The 15,873-nt window shown below is 35.9% G+C and overlaps 1 protein-coding gene across 3 annotated transcripts in view; it reads left to right on the forward strand.

The window, feature by feature from the left end:
- The window catches only part of LOC129427480 (E3 ubiquitin-protein ligase TRIM62), a 57,718-nt gene extending 44,117 nt beyond the window's left edge, over positions 1 to 13,601 (forward strand). For 2 of the 3 annotated variants that reach the window (XM_055183990.2, XM_055183988.2), the window contains exons 4-7: positions 362 to 618; positions 730 to 774; positions 1,303 to 1,418; positions 11,297 to 13,601. In XM_055183990.2, the coding sequence (XP_055039965.1) occupies positions 362 to 618; positions 730 to 774; positions 1,303 to 1,418; positions 11,297 to 11,847 (969 nt within the window). In that variant the 3' untranslated portion in view covers positions 11,848 to 13,601. The remainder of the gene's footprint in view (positions 1 to 361; positions 619 to 729; positions 775 to 1,302; positions 1,419 to 11,296) is intronic. The other variant, XM_055183991.2, reaches the window with a different exon arrangement.
- The last annotated feature ends 2,272 nt before the right edge of the window (positions 13,602 to 15,873 follow it).

Here is a 15,873-nt window from a genome sequence, read left to right on the forward strand (position 1 = left end):
TGTTAGTTTTCCTTGGGGGGGGGGCAAGGTAGCGTGGTCCTGAGGGCATTAGACAAAATTCCTGATTGACAACATGGTCACAACATATCAAATAAAAGAACAGAGCAGAGTTTTTATTGCTTGGCCTAAAGGAATGCTGCAGTGTTTTATTAAGGTGGGTAGGAGCACCACCTGGTGCATAATAGCGGAAAAATGGATCGCTGTAAAAACTCGTCATTGGCGGGGAAGCGTTTTCTCTTAATTGGGGTCATTTACTTCATGCTAGCGAAAACATCATGCCTTTTCCCTATGTCATTTCTTTGATATTGTTTCATCTAACAAAGTAAAGTCTTTATAAACCTTCTTCTTTTCTACTTTATAGTCATCAGCAAAGAGCCTTCGTGCCACAATCGGCGACGCGTTCGAGCGGCTGCATCGTTTCCTCCGGGAACGACAGAAGAGCATGCTTGAGGAACTGGAGGCGGATACGGCTCGCACCCTTTCCGACATCGAGCACAAGATCCAGCGCTACAGCCAGCAGCTCCGTGACGTCAAGGAAGGAATCCAGATCCTACAGGAGCGACTTGGCGAAACCAGCCGTCACGAGTTCTTGGAAGGAATAGCTTTCACTTCTGACAGGTACTGAGGAGGGCGTGCGGTCCAGAGAGGGATGGATGAGCGTGTGTTAATGGTAGATTGAGATTGTGTGGTCTAAAATGCTTTGTCTTTTTTTCTGTAAATGCTGGTCAGGGAGCAAGTCATTCGTGGAGGGTATTGCTGGTGGAAACTAACAAGGCAAGTCAGGTTATTTGATTATCTAGCATTCGGCCGGTATGTGACCATTTGCCTATATGTGAAGGGCGCCCGGTCAGAGGAGTGAGGTTTAACAGACTATAGGTTAGTTAGGGGCTAGGATGATTCATGTGGTTTTAATCAGTGTAAATATTTAAAATTTGGCGTAAGCCACCAATATGAGACTGAATAGACGGGAAGCAATTAAATAGCAGTTGCTAACCCCCACTCACCCTTTTTTGTTTGGGAATTTGGAAAAAGATGTGAAAGGAATGAGTTGGTGGAGTACAATGGGATGTGAACAGAGTGATTAATGTTGGGGTTGAACTAATGAAAGCGATACACAGTGCTGCTCAGATTGACCTCGCAAATTTGAGCCATTTGACTTTGCAGGAGCAACGTGCTGTAGAAAAGACCTTAACATCTAAAACCAGTGTAACAAAAGTCTGCTGTGTGAGGAAGACTCGATGGCTGGGGTTTGGTTGCATGTTGAATTGAAATAATGCAGTTATTGTCTTGTGTCTCTGACAGAATCAAAGGGAAGATCCATGAAACGAATTTGACGTATGAAGACTTCCCTACATCCAAATATATGGGCCCACTGCAATATACCATTTGGAAGTCTCTTTTTCAGGATATCTCGCCAGGTAATGTACCAGAATCACGCAGGAATTACAAGGTCATTCACACTGTGAACGATAACTATAAAGGCAATAGGCGATAACAATAATGTTATGTTAAATTTAAGCATGTGCGCTGCAGTGTTACAGTATTGAGGATGGATGTAGACGACATGCTCTTGCTTTACGGGGAAAAAAAAACAGTATTGTTTCTCTGTCTTCTTTGTTATAATTGTGGTATAGACTTCGGTAGAGCTGCAACAACTAATCGATAAAAATCAAATGTTATTATCGATTAGTTGGTCTGTGACGTCACATGCTCCCGCACCACCTTCGGCCAACATGCACACGTGTCAGGTGCTGTTTCTTCATACAGCGCGACCTGTGCACAATCTGAGGTACTGAACACAGTGTTTTACGTCTTTTCTGACTTCTGGCGCGAACACACGGTGTATAGCGCTAATTTTAGCCTTTCATTGATAAAACTAAAGCAGCGAGTTGCACGTTTATTCAGGCGATCTTCTGACCAGCCGACCAGCTTGGTTAAAAGCACGGAAACAAAAACGCAAACGAATGCTGATTTATAAAGGTTTAATTTCCTTTAATATAAGTGATTTTGTATTTGTTTAATTGTTGTTGGGTTTTCATGAAAATAGTAATGAACCACAAGCATCTGTTTTAAAGTAAGGGGGACATCCAGGTTTTTATTACTTCAACAACGCATGTATATCACCACTTTCATATCATAATGGCTTATTTATTTTGTTAATAACAAATAATCTTAATATTCATCAAGGTCTAAAGCTGAAGATTAAAATTAGTTTATTAATCTGTGGCAAAGTTCTCAGCACGTCCCTAATGACTTAATTCATTTTGTTAATTGATATTTTGACATTTAAAGATGTTTTACGATCGATTTAAAAGCACAAAAAATCTTTTTGATTTGAGGCTTAAAATATCTAAATCAAAAATATTATATTAGTACAATTCTGTAGTAATGTGTGGCTTTTGCACTTTTAAAAGGACACTTTTACACGTGAATACCCTTATTTGTTGTCTTATTTAGCTATAATATGTAAAAACTTCTAATTAAGTAAATATTTAACTTATATTTTATCAGATTAGTCGATTAATCGAAAAAGTAATCACCCGTTTAATCGATTATGAAAATAATAGACTTTGCTATTCTCTATACAATTTTCAAAACTATTGTTACTGTCCAAAGTGTGAACTTTACTCTGTAGAAGATGATCCAGATTGTATGCATGAGAAAACTGCCAACTAGAGATTTACCGATATATCGGGCAATAATCTGTATCGATAAAATCAGTTTTTGACGCTATCGACAGCCGATAGTCATGACCAATCAACGTGTGAATGCTATGAATTTGAGCTCAAGTTAATATAACCACCAAACTATCGATATCGGCAGATATCAGTATGAATAATCGGCTATCTCCATCATTGGAAAACGTGGTAATATTGATGCATCTCTACTGCAAATACAAGAAAATACCTCTGACACAATTTTACTTGTCTGTGTTTTTTGTTTTGTTTTTTTTTTTTTTTACAATTCTTGTAAGTTTCTGAATCTAGTGCATAAGTGCTGTTTAGCAAATTGTATGTTGTTGTAATGGGCTGCACAATTTATCGTTTCAACACCGACTCTGCAATGTGCACATCTGCAGTAGTCCCATTAACATGCTGAACATTTTTTTGTAAAACTACATTGTGAAACTACTTTGTATGCCTTCGGCCACTGTTACGCTAAATAAGCAGAGTTTAAATTTGCATTTTTTAAATTTTATTTTACCATGCAGGCCTAATTGAAATTGTTTTGTATGTATGTTGTAATTAGGGTTGCACCGATATAACAGCAGATAAAACCATTTTTCCCACCACCGGAAATTGGATGGTTTTTTATAGGCTGAGATCAGGGCAGATTATATACTGGGAATCAAAAAGTGCATAAGAACTCATGCCGTGCGATTATTTTGAATTGGATGTGGGGTTGTGCCGATAGACGATAGTATCGTGTATCGACGATCATCAGACATATTCGGCAATAGCCTGCTTTCATGACGATAGTTGGTGATACTTGTTATTATCATCGTAGTTTTACATTAACATGTGCATTGCGTGCTTTTCCTCGCATGAGAGGGTTTGTGGGTTTCATTTTGCGAGTGAGAGCTTGTTACCCTCGTGGATTCGCACTCGCTTCTGTAATGCGCATGATTCAGACTCTTCCTCCCACATGAGCTTGTAATACGCGTGGCTCTGACATTTCCTTGTACTAGAGAGGTTGTTAGCATGCAGAGGGTTAAAACCAAGGGGCAACCTTTCGATCTCTCTGATGAAGCCAATACGGAATGGACTTAAACTGCAATTCATCGACTGGCCGCTAGAGGCTCCAAAAGGGAGTCAATTCCCATAGACCTCCATGTTAAAATGCCCAACTTTACAGTAGAAAATTATATGTTTACAGCCTGGTTCAAAAAGTGTTTTTGGTCTGTATAGCTTATTTTGCCCTTCGTGACAACTGTGAGGGGGGGGGGGGGTTGCCCATTTCATGCCTCTTTACCCATTTTCGGTTATCCGCGAGTGATTCGCGGTGACGCACGGCCAAGATGGCGACGGCAGGCAACGCCTACTTTAAGCTTCAACAATGATCTTCACAAACCGATGGGTGACGTCATGGACACTATGTCCATATTTTTTTACAGTCTATGGTTAAAACCAGTGAGTGTTTTGTTCCCGCTCCCGGCACCCAGGAAATTTTGGAGCGCCTGGGCTTTTCCGCGCTCCTATTAATGACATCAGTTTAAGAGACTGTGTTGCCCTTGCTTCTTTTTTGTCCATCAATCAAGTGACTTGTCATAAATGAGTAAAAATAAATAAATAAATGAGTAAACTACTAACCACCCCCCACCCCCGATATTATCGTGTATCAGAAAAATCTCAGTATCAGCGATCTCACAGGCTGACTATAGAACGATCTCAAAATGGGGCATCTCGCCCAACACTAAATGGATGACAGTGACAACAGAATTGCAGATTGTATGCTCTGCATCAACTATCAGAATCGGTAGATGTAAGTAATCGAATATCAAATCGGCACAAAATATTTGTAACAGTGCATCCCTAGTTGTAATGTACATCTTATGCTGATATGAAGGAAATCTCAACTCACGTTTTTTTTTAAAGGTGCTAATAATTTTTGGTCTCATCGATCTGTTTGTAGTAATTAGTTGTTTCTAATAATCATTACTTCAATATTACAAATTTGTTTGCATGATTAGTAAATCCAATTAACAAGGATTCAGGGAACATAAACACAGCCCCCATGTTTGCAACCCCGTGGATGAGATGATATGCATTTGATCGAGCCGAGCACAAGCGGCCCATTTTAATGGCAGCACCGCAGCGACAACTGCCTCCATCTGTATTCCCCCGCAGTAACCACCTGAGGCAGCCCATTATTTAAAATAAGGCAGCAGGCTCTCTCAATCAATTCTCCAATTTACCAGCGTCCTTACACAGACAGAAATAAGCAGGGGTCTCTTCCTCCCTGACTGTCTCAAATGAAGCGACTCCAGCACAAATCTGCCTCTGTACTCGCCTTTATTCTGCACTTATAGTGTCTTATAACTTTAAAATGATTATATTCACTAGTCATAATTGAGCAACATTGCCTCTTTGTGAATACAAAATGTATTATTGGTGTTTGTAATTCTGTAAAAGAGAGAGAAGGAGAGACGGATCGAAGGCGACTGAGGTTAAATTATTTATAGGTTACCTGAAGCAAACTGCCAATATCAAAGAGTGGAAATGTCAACATCCTATCCTTTGGACAGAACGGCTTCTGGCAGAGGTTATAAATAGCAATGATAAAAATATTTAGCTAATTTCAACAGCCTGACAAGCATTCCTATCCATTGAGCATAGGAAAACAAGCCAGCATTGTTTTACTCTTAATGTCCAATAATAACTCTAAACAAGAAAGGAAATTGAGGCAAAAAGACTTTAATTTCATAAACAACCCTGCAAAATGACTTCCAGATGTGTGTGCAATGTAAAATAATGCACGTCGTGTCTGATAAATGATTGCTGCAGGTTAACATTCAATACCCAGAGTCGTCTCTGCTTCATTTTCTCCCATCGTTCATCATCAAGTTTGGTATTGTTCGTGCAGTTCATTACAGCTAAACGTTTTAGTAATGTATCATGGGATATAAAGCATCATGAGGTGTTGGTTTACCAAGCAGACCGAATCAGCTGGACGTCTATAGTTTTTGACTGCATAAAACACAGGCCCAATGGTTTATGGCTCGCATGGAAAAATTGTCCTGTGGCCAGGGTTTGCCTCAGCTCTGGGTTTCTTCCATTGGCACGGTTGCAAGCCGCTGAACTCACAGCAAGCTGGCGCCATAATGGCAAATGCAGATTGTGCTGTAGGCATGGTCAGCCAGGCAGCGGTTGATGGATGCTGTTTTATTTATCCTTTTTTTGGCAAAGTACTCAATACTTGTCTGCTGCACTAAAAGACAACGAACAGGACTCCACAGACCTGAGATCATTTCTGCTGTCTTGTTTCTTGATACCTTTTAAATGGTTAGTGTACTCAAAAATGTGTCTTTCCAGACCCACATGACTTTCTTTATGTGGTTAAGCACAATATTAAAGTTTCACTACCCATCACAAACACATCCATCTCCCACATCAATGTAATTGGAGACTGTTGCTATGAAGGTAAAGTCTAGGACAGTGGTTCCCAACCTGGAGTCCCCTTAGGGGTACACCAGAGTTCACAATGGGGGTGTGGGGTCCAATATGCTTTGAGCTCAAATAAAAATGCATAAATAATAATAATTTTATTAAAACATATTTTACCCCCCCAGCGTTTTAAAAAAAAGTTATCAGTCAGCACCACCATTTTTTATGATGTTCACAAAAATGCCTTCCAGAAAATGTTCTTCTTTAAACATACAATATATTAAATGAAAGAACAGAGAAGTTTCATTTTCATTTGTTCTTTTTATCACCTATCAAATATTCTTAAAAAATGCCATATTTTAAGCAAAACCTGAGATAATTGTAAAGGGCTTTTGTTAGAGATCGGATTAAGAGTGATGATCAAAACATACACACAGTTTTTACTGTTTTTTTATCAGTGTATGCTTCAGTGTTTTATAAGTTGTGTAAGAGCACCACCTAGTGGATAATAGCGGAAATATGGATTGCTGTAAAACTCACTGATAATGAGGTAAATAGTTAAAGCTCACATAACACATGCTGTTTATGCATTTCTGATGTTAATCTGGAGTACCTATGGAGTAGTATTACATCCTTTATATCTCTGAAGAGTCTTTAGTTTAATCAGATTTATAAAAGAAAGATTAGCGTTACCGATTCTTTCCGATAACGTACGAAAAAATGATGAAGGAGGAGTTACTACCGCGGGAGGAGCGAGTACGAGTCATGCAAAACTTTACAACAATGTTTAACTTATAATTCACTGCATGTTTGTGTCATTTATATAATATGCACGCGCCTATTTCCAATTTAAGACAGAAGTCTTACTTACCGCATGCAACTCATGACCCAGTTTGGACTTTTTAATGAAATCCAGCGCATCAAACACACACGCAAAACTCCGCTGCTACCCCATATAATAAACTATATCTATTGTTTTCATAAGACTGGCTTTCTTCTCCTTACATCCATCAAAGCATCTTCTTCATTCATGCCATTTTTGAGTTTTCAAATTAAACAAACTGTGTCGTGTGTTGTGATGTTTGCAAGTCGTCTCCCAATGATTGACGTGTGGGCGAGGTTTTCCGGGTGAAGTGCCCATGAAAAGAAGTGATACGTATAGAAACCCCTGAAACGTCAGCTGGACCCGTAATCGAAAAAACTTTCCGAAACTTGTACGAACCCTGGCAAAGTGCATTCGGCAGAGAAATACTCTGCAACACGCCCAACTGCTTTTTGACACTTTGCCTACGTTTAGCATGAGTAAAATGTTGTAAAAGTCAGAATGCATGAATACCATTGAACCACCCCTTTAAAAAGTGAAAAACGTGCTTGTCAACCTAACGGCAAAATCAAATGGAAAGATAGATGTAGTAAAGGGTTGGGGGCAACCCAGTCTTACGGAGTTGCGTATAAATAGCACAAAGTGTGAAAATTGTGCAATACATAGGCCAAATTCCACTTTGGCGTGCGTGTGATACGCCGGTCCTTGTCATTCACTTAAACAGCGCATCTTTTTTGTCGTTTTATTTATTGGTTTCTCCGTTTTTTGCATTTTTTTCAACGTTGTTGCTTGGGTTTAGAGTTAGAACAACTTTTTGTTATTTAAAAATGACATCCTAACCCAAATGCCAATTCTAACACCATCTCCATGTGACCATGGCTAGTCAAAAACATGGAGAAACCTGTATATTAAATAACCTCCTTAAGCAAATCTGAAATCTAACCCTAAACCCAAGCGAAAATTGTTTAAAAACAAAAAATTGAGAAAAAAAGATGCACCGTTTAAGTGATTGGGAAAGACTGGCGTATCATATGTATTGCACAATTTTTACACTTTGTGCTATTTATATGTAGCTACATGAGGTTGGGGTGGCTCAGATGTGATATATGTACTGGGGGGATCTGCACACAGTATGTTCACATATGCTGATTCAGTGTTTGAAATTGAGGGAGTGTGTTTGTTCATCTGGAATTAGTTCCCCCTGTAAGCTACAGGGGAGTGTTGTTGCACCAGGTCAGGTAGAAGCTGTGTCAGCACATGTGATTGACAGGAATGACTCCTCTAGGACCTACCCGCCCCTTTCACCTGCTATTACAATCAGTCATTCTGACACTTTTCTTATTGGTGGAGGTATTAAAAGAACAGGAGATAATAAAGAGGTCACAATGGGATGAGTAAATGACACATGATGGGTTTAAACATACTCTGATGACATGCTTGAGCTTGTAATGTGGTCATGTGATGTGGAAATTCATGTCTTTAATGTATATTATAGCAACTGAATGACTTGTACAGCTGGCTTTGTTCAAACAAATAAACCTGGCCAAAACCATAATGGTTTTAGCACCTTTGACTTCATCCCTCTTTGCCATAGTATTTATTGCTATGACATTTATATAACATTTTTGAACATTTTCACAGGTCTTTTGCTATTTGTTATATACATTTTTTAATATTGTATTAATATATAATTTACAAAATAAAAAATAAATGTTTTGCAGCAATGCACATTGCGAAAAGCCGTATAAAAATAAAATTAGTTTTTTTAAATATTACATATTATTTATATGTGTTACTAAAATAAATTATGTTAACTCTTGCCATAGTATTTATTGCTATAATATTTATATGACATTTTTAAATATTTTCAAAGGTCTTTAATTATTGGTTATATATATCTTTTTTTATTATTGTTTTAATATCAAATTTACAAAATAAATGTTTTGCAGCAATGCACATTGCGAAAAGCCCTATAGAATTTTTTTAATAGTATATATTATTTATATGTATTTAAAAAAAAATCATGTTCAGTCTTGTCATAGTATTTGCAGCAATGCACATTGCGAAAAGCCCTATAGAAATAAAATTATTATTTTTTAATATTAAATATTATTTATATGTATTGTTAAAAAAATTCATGTTCACTCTTGCCATAATATTTATTGCTATGATATTTATATGTCATTTTTGCATATTTTCAAAGGTCTTTAATTATTGGTTATATATATCTTTTTTTATTATTGTTTTAATATCAAATTTACAAAAAAAAAATGTTTTGCAGCAATGCACATTGTAAAAAGCCCTATAGAATTTTTTTAATAGTATATATTATTCTTATGTATTTTTTAAAAAAATCATGTTCACTCTTGTCATAGTATTTGCAGCAATGCACATTGCGAAAAGCCCTATAGAAATAAAATTATTATTTTTAATATTAAATATTATTTTTATGTATTATTAAAAAAATTAATGTTCACTCTTGCCATAGTATTTATTGCTATGATATTTATATGTCATTTTTGCATATTTTCAAAGGTCTTTAATTATTGGTTATATATATCTTTTTTTATTATTGTTTTAATATCAAATTTACAAAAAAAAAATGTTTTGCAGCAATGCACATTGCGAAAAGCCCTATAGAATTTTTTTAATAGTATATATTATTTATATGTATTTAAAAAAAAATCATGTTCACTCTTTTCATAGTATTTGCAGCAATGCACATTGCGAAAAGCCCTATAGAAATAAAATTATTATTTTTTAATATTAAATATTATTTATATTTATTATTAAAAAAAATAATGTTCACTCTTGCCATAGTATTTATTGCTATAAAATTTATATGACATTTTTGCATATTTTCAAAGGTCTTTAATTATTGGTTATATATATATCTTTTTTTATTATTGTTTTAATATCAAATTTACAAAAAAAAAATGTTTTGCAGCAATGCACATTGCGAAAAGCCCTATAGAATGTTTTTAATAGTATATATTATTCTTATGTATTTTTTAAAAAAATCATGTTCACTCTTGTCATAGTATTTGCAGCAATGCACATTGCGAAAAGCCCTATAGAAATAAAATTATTATTTTTAATATTAAATATTATTTATATGTATTATTAAAAAAATTAATGTTCACTCTTGCCATAGTATTTATTGCTATTATATTTATATGTCATTTTTGCATATTTTCAAAGGTCTTTAATTATTGGTTATATATATATCTTTTTTTATTATTGTTTTAATATCAAATTTACAAAAAAAAATGTTTTGCAGCAATGCACATTGCGAAAAGCCCTATAGAATGTTTTTAATAGTATATATTATTCTTATGTATTTTTTAAAAAAATCATGTTCACTCTTGTCATAGTATTTGCAGCAATGCACATTGCGAAAAGCCCTATAGAAATAAAATTATTATTTTTAATATTAAATATTATTTATATGTATTATTAAAAAAATTAATGTTCACTCTTGCCATAGTATTTATTGCTATTATATTTATATGTCATTTTTGCATATTTTCAAAGGTCTTTAATTATTGGTTATATATATATCTTTTTTTATTATTGTTTTAATATCAAATTTACAAAAAAAAAATGTTTTGCAGCAATGCACATTGCGAAAAGCCCTATAGAATGTTTTTAATAGTATATATTATTCTTATGTATTTTTTAAAAAAATCATGTTCACTCTTGTCATAGTATTTGCAGCAATGCACATTGCGAAAAGCCCTATAGAAATAAAATTATTATTTTTAATATTAAATATTATTTATATGTATTATTAAAAAAATTAATGTTCACTCTTGCCATAGTATTTATTGCTATTATATTTATATGTCATTTTTGCATATTTTCACAGGTCTTTAATTATTGGTTATATCATTTTTTTTATTATTGTTTTGATATAACATTTACAAAATAAAAAAATTATTGTTTTTCAGCAATGCACATTGCGAAAAGCCCTATAGAATTAAATTATAATTTTTTTAATAGTATATATTATTTATATGTATTATTTATATATAATTTACAAAATTGCACATTTCAAAAAGCGCTATAGAGATAAAAATGCATTTTTTAGTATAATATATTATTCATGTATGTATTATTAAAATTTCTTTTTTGTAATTATTCTGAAATTTGCATGAAAAGTGCCTTTGTTCTTTGGTTTGGTCTGTGGGCTTTGTGGCTCTATGAAGTTAATTTAAAATGTAATAATTTGGAGAAAACATGGCTTTAACCCTGCAGTTATACAAGATGAACTAACTGTAAAACTAGAATTAAGTATTCAATAATGCATTGGTGCCATTTAACGGTCGTCTGACGGATGTACTGATTTTCATCACATTTGTCTTCACAGTGCCTGCTGCTTTAACCATGGACCCCATCACAGCCCATCAGAGGCTCATACTGTCAGACGACTGCACCATAGTCGCTTACGGAAACCTTCATCCGCAGCCGCTCCAGGATTCGCCTCGCCGTTTCGACGTAGAGGTCTCCGTCCTCGGGGCCGAAGGCTTCTCCGGAGGCATTCACTACTGGGAAGTAATGGTGTCTGAAAAAACCCAATGGATGATCGGCTTGGCCAACGAGACGGTCAACCGCAAGGGAAGCATTCAAATCCAACCCGGCCGAGGCTTCTACTGCATCGTCATGCACGACGGGAATCAGTACAGCGCTTGCACCGAGCCCTGGACGCGCCTCAACGTCAAGAGCAAACTCGAGAAGGTGGGCGTCTACCTGGACTACCCCAAAGGTTTGCTGGTTTTCTACAACGCTGACGACATGTCTTGGCTTTACACATACCGCGAGAAGTTTCAAGCCAAACTCTTTCCGTACTTCAGCCCCGGTCAAAGTCACGCTAACGGAAAAAATGTGCAGCCCTTGCGAATCAACACCGTTCGTTTATAGGAACTGAGTCGGCACAACTAGGAAAACTATGATAAACTTAATTCTTTTAGCTTATTTAAAGGTTCTTGAGAGAGAGTGGAGGGGTATAAAATGAAGTTATCACGCTGATGGATGTCTTGTTGGGCTCTGTGAATGCCTGGAGTGGGAAATAAAATGAAGGGCCTTGCACTTTTCCGAGAGACGTGCCTATGGGCGTTTGGTACATTTTAGTGTCACTGGTCATTTGTAATCTTGCCATGGCCTTCTTGCTTGCCCAAGATTTCCGAGCTGCTTGCACACAATACCCCGGTTTATATCCCCTGAGCCCCTGCCGCGTTCAAACGCTCCGACTTTCAAGGCTCTGGGAAAGAGCTTATCCGAAATATAAAATGTGTTTTGCCGTTTCATTTTGTGCAAATAGCTTTGGCGTTTTTGTGGAGTGTGTTGTGCGTTTTACTGCTACCCTGCCTGATATTTTGACACGGGTTAACCCTTGAGACCAATGAGGTGGTGCGGTACCAATTGCTTTTCTCCTGTTAGCTGCATGAATGATGATGGGGATATTGTGTTTCTTAGATCACGTTAAATGTGACGTGTTTGACTTTGCAGGTGTCCTGCAGTAATCGAACCCCAAACTATCAGTCGTCTTAGTACTTACGTTGTGTTTTTGTGTGTGATTGTGTGTGCCGTTAGGTTTGTCGACATTGATGACTCCCTGACTTGGCTTGGCTTTATTTCCTACAACAATCAGGGCAGTGCGGAAGTTACTCGTATGCCACTAATGTATCCGCTGCTATGTTAAAGGGTCGTGGCTTTGTGTATTTTTATATATGGAGGGTGATAGCTTCATCTTCAATAAATGCATCCCTCATTTCTTTTATTTATTCATTCTGCTCTCTAAAACATTCCAGTGTTCAGGGTTTTCTGCCGCTATTTGGACGTTTCATGAGGACCCTGAGTTAAACCGGTTAACCTTAACACATCTCATCAGGTGATAGTTGTGCGACGTGACATTTCCATCAAAAAACGGTGCATCCATTCTTCTGTAAAAAAAAGTGTTAGATTAGTTTTGAAATAAAATTTTAATTTCCTTGTAAATACTGAGCCCAGTTTTTAAAAATCAATGCTATTTTACAGTGCATATATATATAAATAAACATAGTTTTAAATGGGAATACTTTATTTATGTCTCCGAATGCATATGTAAATGGTCCTCGATTCCAGTGAGTATGAACACTAATTGATATTTTGTAAGCTTGGTTATCCGTTTTGGCCAGACTTTCACGAATCTCTCGAGTTTCACGAGTCTTTCCCATTTTCTTGTTTCTGCCAATGGAGCGATGCATCCTGGTGGGGAAAATCATTTTTCACTTCAAATCAAATTCAGATTTTTTCTGGACATGAACTGTTCCACTTCTGTTTGGTTATGATGTATCTGCGTGTTTTGTTATTTGTGGTGTTTAAGGGTCAAGGCAGTGTTTCAGTCGGGACCTCAGTGAGGTCTGTAGCACACAGGGTTGCTTCTTGTGTTACGTGAAGCAGTCAGATTATTATTATTATTATTATTGTGAGGTGGTGGTGATGGGATTTTTAAGATATTTAGTCACACATTATTGAGGATTGTTGATGGATAAAATGATGATGAGGACTCGAGTGTTTGGATGGAAGCTGCTTTGTTTCATTGTTGTGTAAATGCGCTCTGGTAAGCTCTTTCTGCTAGAGGTTCATGGACAAAATGTTTTAAATGTTCAATTAAAAAATGCCAAACCCAAAAACCCATTTGTGACTCTTTATTGTGTTTAATCAACTCAAGTTAATAAGTTAATAATGTAATGCAGGGTCCAAAATGAACTCTTTATTGTTGAATAAATTAATCGAATTCGAGATAAAGAAAACATTTCAGAATATTCAACAAAGTTGGTCTGTGGAAATTTACATTAAGTGGTTTTCTGGAAAGACAGCCCTGCCGCATTAAAACACAGTAACACATTTTTTCCCATTGGCAGGTTCATTTTTGGACCCTTGTTCAATGTGACCGGTTAAAGAATTAGTCCATTTTCTTAAAAAAAAAATCCAGATAATTTACTCACCACCGTGTCATCCAAAATGTTTATGTCTTTCTTTGTTCAATCGATAAGAAATTATGTTTTTTGAGGAAAACATTCCAGGATTTTTCTCATTTTAATGGACTTTAATGGACCCCAACACTTAACAGTTTTAATGCAGTTTAAAAGGACTCTAAATGATCTCAAACGAGGCATTAAGGGTCTTATCTAGCGAAACGATTGTCATTTTTGACAAGAAAATGAAAAAATATGCACTTCTAAACCACAACTTCTCGTATATCTCCGGTCGTGTGACGTGCCAACGCGACTTCACGTAATTGCGTGGTGACGTAGAAAGGTCACATGTTATATATATAATAGTCGCACATTTGCGGACCATTTTAAACAATAAACTGACACAAAGACATTAATTGGTATCATTCGACATACAACAATGTCGGAACGGTCCTCTTTCTCCACACTTGTATACACGGACATAGTTTCGCAAACGTCATCCGTGACCTCTTGATGAGATAGACGAGAACTTGTGGTTCAAAAGTGCATCTTTTTTATTTTTCTTGTCAAAAATTGACAATCGTTTAGCTAGATAAGACCCTTATGCCTTGTTTGGGATTGTTTAGAGTCCATTGAAACTGCAGTTTTAAACTGCATTAAAACTGTTATGTGTTGGTGTCCATTAAAGTACAATAAAATGAGAAAAATCCTGGAATGTTTTCCTCAAAAAACACAATTTCTTGTCGACTGAACAAAGAAAGACATTAACATTTAGGATGACATGGTGGTGAGTAAATTATCTGGATTTTTTTTTAAGAAAATGGACTATTAAATCCTTATTAAATCCTTTAATAAGTTAACGTCACATTCTTTACAATCTTTTCTCAGTTTTCTATGTTTTTCCCAAATGGCTTTTATACAGCAAGCAATTTTGCATTTAATACCTGTCCAAAAGTCATCTAGGCTAAAATTTGGGCTGTAAGTTAAATTTTATAGACGTCTACTCATAGCCTTAAATAAATGACGCCTAAGACCTTGTAATCACTGTTGACTTTGCTTACATGATGTGATATCAGACATCTCACAAGTTATTTTTGCAAAAACTACAAATTCAAGTTTATTTTGGCTAGAATTGGGTTACTCATAGCCAGACTATATCGAGTCTATAGTTAACCTAGACGGTACATGATGGCATTATTTGATGATCCATCAGTAGACACAACCAGCCAGTGACAAATCCCTCTCTCAGTCTGAAAACAACGTATTTGTCTTTGGCACTCGATCCTTCAGTGTAGAGAAATGAGAATTGATTTTCCTTGCATTTTATATCACATTGCTGCATCAAGCTAAAGTATGTTGAACACGGCTCAATGCAACACTAGGGAGCTGTACATTTTTATGGCTTGTGTATTTTGTTATTAAATGAAAGCTACTGTAATGCTGCCAACCCGCTGTATTCCAGGTGTATTTTGTCATAAATATAAAGTGTACTCATGATGAGGGCATGTGTGTACTATATACAGCTTCTGAAAATATTAAAGGACCACTTCAGGATTTTTTGTTTTTGTAAATTTACTATTTAGAGAGCACCTATTTCATTCGGTTTCGGCAGTAACAACATAAACAAGCGGCTTTCGTGGTCATCACGTAACTTCCGGTAAACTCTGCGAAGAATAAATAACAACAAAGTTCTTTTAAAGTTGTTTATTTATATAACGAGCAAAATAAACAACACATAGATTACATAGGAACCCAAAACATTTGTTATTTTCGACGAGGTATTTGTTTAAGAATTCAGTTTCAACAACTAGTCACACCATTAAATTAACAAAAAACAGAAGTAAAGTTCAGACGCTTATCGCGTCACTGCATGTGTGCCTGATGAAACTGTCTATAATACAATGTGTTCGCAACACATTATTTTCTACATATCGTAAATTTTTGTAGCTTCAGATTTCTGAAACATAATGATTTGTGACATCACCTG

This window comes from Misgurnus anguillicaudatus, chromosome 14, assembly GCF_027580225.2.
Source record: "Misgurnus anguillicaudatus chromosome 14, ASM2758022v2, whole genome shotgun sequence".
Lineage (NCBI taxonomy): Eukaryota > Metazoa > Chordata > Actinopteri > Cypriniformes > Cobitidae > Misgurnus > Misgurnus anguillicaudatus.